The sequence below is a fragment of the Chinchilla lanigera genome, unplaced genomic scaffold (assembly GCF_000276665.1).
Source record: "Chinchilla lanigera isolate Chin_1 unplaced genomic scaffold, ChiLan1.0 scaffold00028, whole genome shotgun sequence".
Classification (NCBI taxonomy): domain Eukaryota; kingdom Metazoa; phylum Chordata; class Mammalia; order Rodentia; family Chinchillidae; genus Chinchilla; species Chinchilla lanigera.
The window spans coordinates 13,669,818-13,672,675 of record NW_004955429.1 but is presented as its reverse complement, the minus strand read 5'-3'; the positions used below and the strand labels follow the sequence as shown (position 1 = coordinate 13,672,675).

Below are 2,858 nucleotides of genomic sequence, written 5' to 3'. Positions count from 1 at the left end.
TTCTCTTCCCGGCGCGGCCCCCCGGCTTCCGCGCGCCGCCCGCCACCAATCCGCTCGCCACCATGTCGGTGGAGCTCGAGAAGGCCTTGCCGCTCACCTCGGCCGATGGCCCGGCCCGGAAGGCGGTGGCGCCGGCAGTGGCCAAGAAACAGAAAAGCAGCAAGAAGAAGAATCAGCCAGGCAAGTACAGCCAGCTGGTGGTGGAGACCATCCGAAGGTTGGGCGAGCGCGGCGGCTCGTCGCTGGCCCGGATCTACGCCGAGGCCCGCAAGGTGGCCTGGTTCGACCAGCAGAACGGGCGTACGTACCTCAAGTACTCGATCAAGGCCCTGGTGCAGAACGACACGCTGCTGCAGGTGAAGGGCACGGGCGCCAACGGCTCGTTCAAGCTCAACCGCAAGAAATTGGAGGGCGGCGGGGAGCGGCGCGGGACCACGGCGGCCACCCCCGCGCCGCCGCCCGCCCCGCACAAGGCCCGGAAGGCGGCCCCGGCGCCTGGTGCGAGCGAGGCGCGGCGTGCGGACAGGAAGCCCAGCAAGCGCGCGCGCAAGGTGGGCGCCGCCAAGGACAAAGGGGCCAAGGCCGCGAAAGCGGCGGCTGCCTCGGGCAAGAAGGTGAAGAAGGCAGCAAAGCCCAGCGTCCCCAAAGTGCCCAAGGGTCGCAAGTGACCACGTCGGCGGGCAGCCCCCGCGGCATCTCGGTTTTTCCACCCGAGCGTGTTCGGATCCTCTCGCCGGACCGGCCCGAGCCCCCACCCCGCTCTCCCGCCCGCCTGATCCTCCCCTCCCCCCACGATGGAGCTTTTTTTTGTTGTTTGCTTTAGATTTTTAAAACAGCCCTGGCGACGCCCCCATTGGCTCTCGCCCTTGGCAACGGCTGTCGCCATGGTGACCGGCCCCTGGGCGCCTATGGCCGAGGCCGCGCCTGCTGCCCAGACGGGGACGCTGGTTGGCTGAGATGCTCCCGGCCCTTGGATGCGCAAAACGCAACCAACGATCGCGCGGGGCCCTGGGCTGCGCGGCGCCTCTTTCCATCCCATCGGCCTTCTGCGGGGCGCAATAAATTGTTTAAACGATTCCATCGTTCTCGTTTTCTTCCGAGGTCTCTGGGGAAGAGTCCAGGGGTCCTGGGGCTGGGAGCTTTCCGAAGGGGTGGCACCTGTAGGGCGAGGGCAGCCGGGGGGACCTGGATTGGGGCAAAGCACGTGGTCCATGAGGAGAGTCGGGCCTGGTTGGTTCAGTATCGGAACACGTCGCTAGGCCACAGCGTGGGGGCGTCCGAGGTTGACGGGGCAGGGTCCCAAGGCTCTTAAGCACACCACCCAGCTGGGCAACCTTTAAGAGAGGAGCATGCACTGTCAGAGCGCCTTCTAACGCAGGTGAGACCAGGGGCTGCCACCGTGACGGTCCCAGCCTGTCGCCAGCGTGCAGCAGATGGGGCTGAGGACTGGAAGGCTCACTGAGAAAGTGAGGGGACCCCAGCCCCAGGCGTCTCGCAGGCCGTGCCGCTGCCCAGACGGGAGCTCTCTGGGGTCGATTCTGATGTGTCCCAGGGAAGCACAGCTGTAAAACTAGGCATCTCCTGGGGGCAGTGAGAGCCAGAGGAGGTTCTGGAACCCTAGCTGTGGACTCGCCCAGGTGGGGTGAGCCTGGGTGAGGGTGCAGGGAGGGATGCACAAGCGCAGTACCAGGGCAAGGCCCTTTAGCCCTCTGGGCCAGAGGCCACTCCTAAAGTCTCTTCACAGCCTGTTGGGGCTTGTGTCCTGTGCATGCCCTATCCTGTGATCAGGGTGGCCTGCCCAAGCCCCTCCTGGGGGACACACCACAGACACACCCCTCGGCCAGCACGGCCTTCTTGGTGGAAGTCCAGAGGTGCTGTGGAGCCAGGCAAGCTCTGGTGGGCAGGGGGCCCAGCACCAAGTCAAGCCCAGGTTGGAGACTGAGACCAAGTGCCCAGCCAGCCCTGTGACAGCCTCAGCAACTTGCAGTTGCAGATGGGGGGCATTGTGCCCAGTGCCCAGCCCCCAGGCTACTGTGCCAGCCTGGGCCCATGCGACCTGGCAGAACAGACAATAGGCCACCAGCAGCCTGCGGGCAGGAGGCCCAGACAGGATTCTAGGAGCACCGCTACAGCCTGGGTGCCCCAGGCTGCCCTCCAGCCCTAAACCGGAACCCCCACAGGGTGCACTGCTCGGCACCCCAAGTTGTCTGGCTCATAGTCACAGAGGACTGGCCTGCAACTGGCTTTCTGACCAGCCCCTGCTGGAGTGTTCAGAGGTTCAGAGAGGGCTGAGCAAGGACACTGCCCTTTTTTGCCTGGTGACTCCCCAAGTCTGCCTGTGACCCCTGGGCTTTGTGCCCCCAACACCCTGAACACCCCTCCCTGGCCAAGTCTTCCCACCCTCCCAATCCTGTGTTCCAGATTAGGTCCTGAAGGGCCCCAGATGGCCAAGGCCTTGTAAAATCCCCACTGATGGGAGGTGGAGGGACCTTTAGGAAATGGCGCCCAACTGGAGGAAGCAGGTCACTGGGGGAGTCTCCTTGTGGGGAACAATGGGACCCCAGCCCCTGCCGCTCTTTCTCTTGGCTTCCTGGCTGCCCTGAGGTGACTGCTTTCACCCAAAGCAGCAGGGCCTGGCACCAATGGGCAGCACCCTTCACATTGTGAGCCAAAGGAAACCTTTCTTTAGAAGTTGGTTTGGCTCAGGTGTGTGTGACAATAACCGAAAGCTGACAGATGCACCGTCCTTTGTGGACGTCTTATGAGCTCCAGCATGCCAAAGATATTAATGGAACGTCCAGACGCAAAGCTCACAGACCTGAGTCTCACGGGCCCTATGACATGTAGCTCTGTGCAGA

General features: G+C 63.7%; 1 protein-coding gene across 1 annotated transcript in view; it reads left to right on the top strand.

Moving 5' to 3' along the window:
• LOC102012785 (histone H1x) overlaps positions 1–769 on the top strand; it is a gene marked incomplete in the record, with an annotated part of 1,783 nt that extends 1,014 nt beyond the window's left edge. The window contains 1 exon segment of the mRNA XM_005387002.2: positions 1–769. Coding sequence (XP_005387059.1) covers positions 63–668 — 606 coding nt within the window.
• Positions 770–2,858: the final 2,089 nt, after the last annotated feature.